At 67.1% G+C, this 499-nt stretch overlaps 1 protein-coding gene across 1 annotated transcript; it reads left to right on the forward strand.

Annotated features, from left to right (window-relative positions):
- Positions 1 to 71: 71 nt before the first annotated feature.
- Positions 72 to 415, forward strand: LOC110594848 (H19 opposite tumor suppressor; the record flags this gene model as incomplete). The annotated part of the gene is given in 2 exon segments (XM_021708764.1): positions 72 to 138; positions 140 to 415. Coding segments are annotated over 2 exon segments (343 nt in total), but the record flags the coding sequence as incomplete, so codon positions are not given.
- Between the last annotated feature and the right edge of the window lie 84 nt (positions 416 to 499).

Consider the following 499-nt stretch of genomic DNA (forward strand, 5'->3'; position numbering starts at 1 on the left):
ACAAGTTGCTGTAACTGTGTTTATTGATGAGTCCGAGGCTCCTGGTGGAGCCCCGGTGGGGAGGGGTGCAGGGCGAGCAGGCGGATGGAATGCCTCCAGACTGGGCGAGGGGAGGGCGAGGCCACGGGCACACAGCCGCCCGGGCGCCCCGGCCAAGATGGGTGGCCGCGGGGCCGGGCGGCCTCGCCAAGGGGCTGGCACGCGCGCACACTCGCACCGGAGACTCAGGCCCCTCCGGAACTCCAACCAGTGCAAACGACTTAGTGCAAATTCGGTTTGGAAGGGACGGGGCAGACAGAGTCACAGAGGCCTCGAGTCTCAAGCAGGAAAGACAGAAAGGTCAGAAGCAGAGACAGAGGAAAGGAGGAAGAGGAAGAAAAGAGGGAGGCGGCGGGCCGGCCATCCCGTGGAGGAGGTGTGGCCTGGGATGGCGTGCGGGCGGTGGTCTCCCAGGGGCAGGGGTGGCCAGGATGGCATGGCCGGGACGCGCCGGAGGGGC

Source organism: Carlito syrichta, unplaced genomic scaffold (assembly GCF_000164805.1).
Source record: "Carlito syrichta isolate Samal-C Ts95f unplaced genomic scaffold, Tarsius_syrichta-2.0.1 Scaffold146578, whole genome shotgun sequence".
In the NCBI taxonomy this organism is placed as follows: Eukaryota; Metazoa; Chordata; class Mammalia; order Primates; family Tarsiidae; genus Carlito; species Carlito syrichta.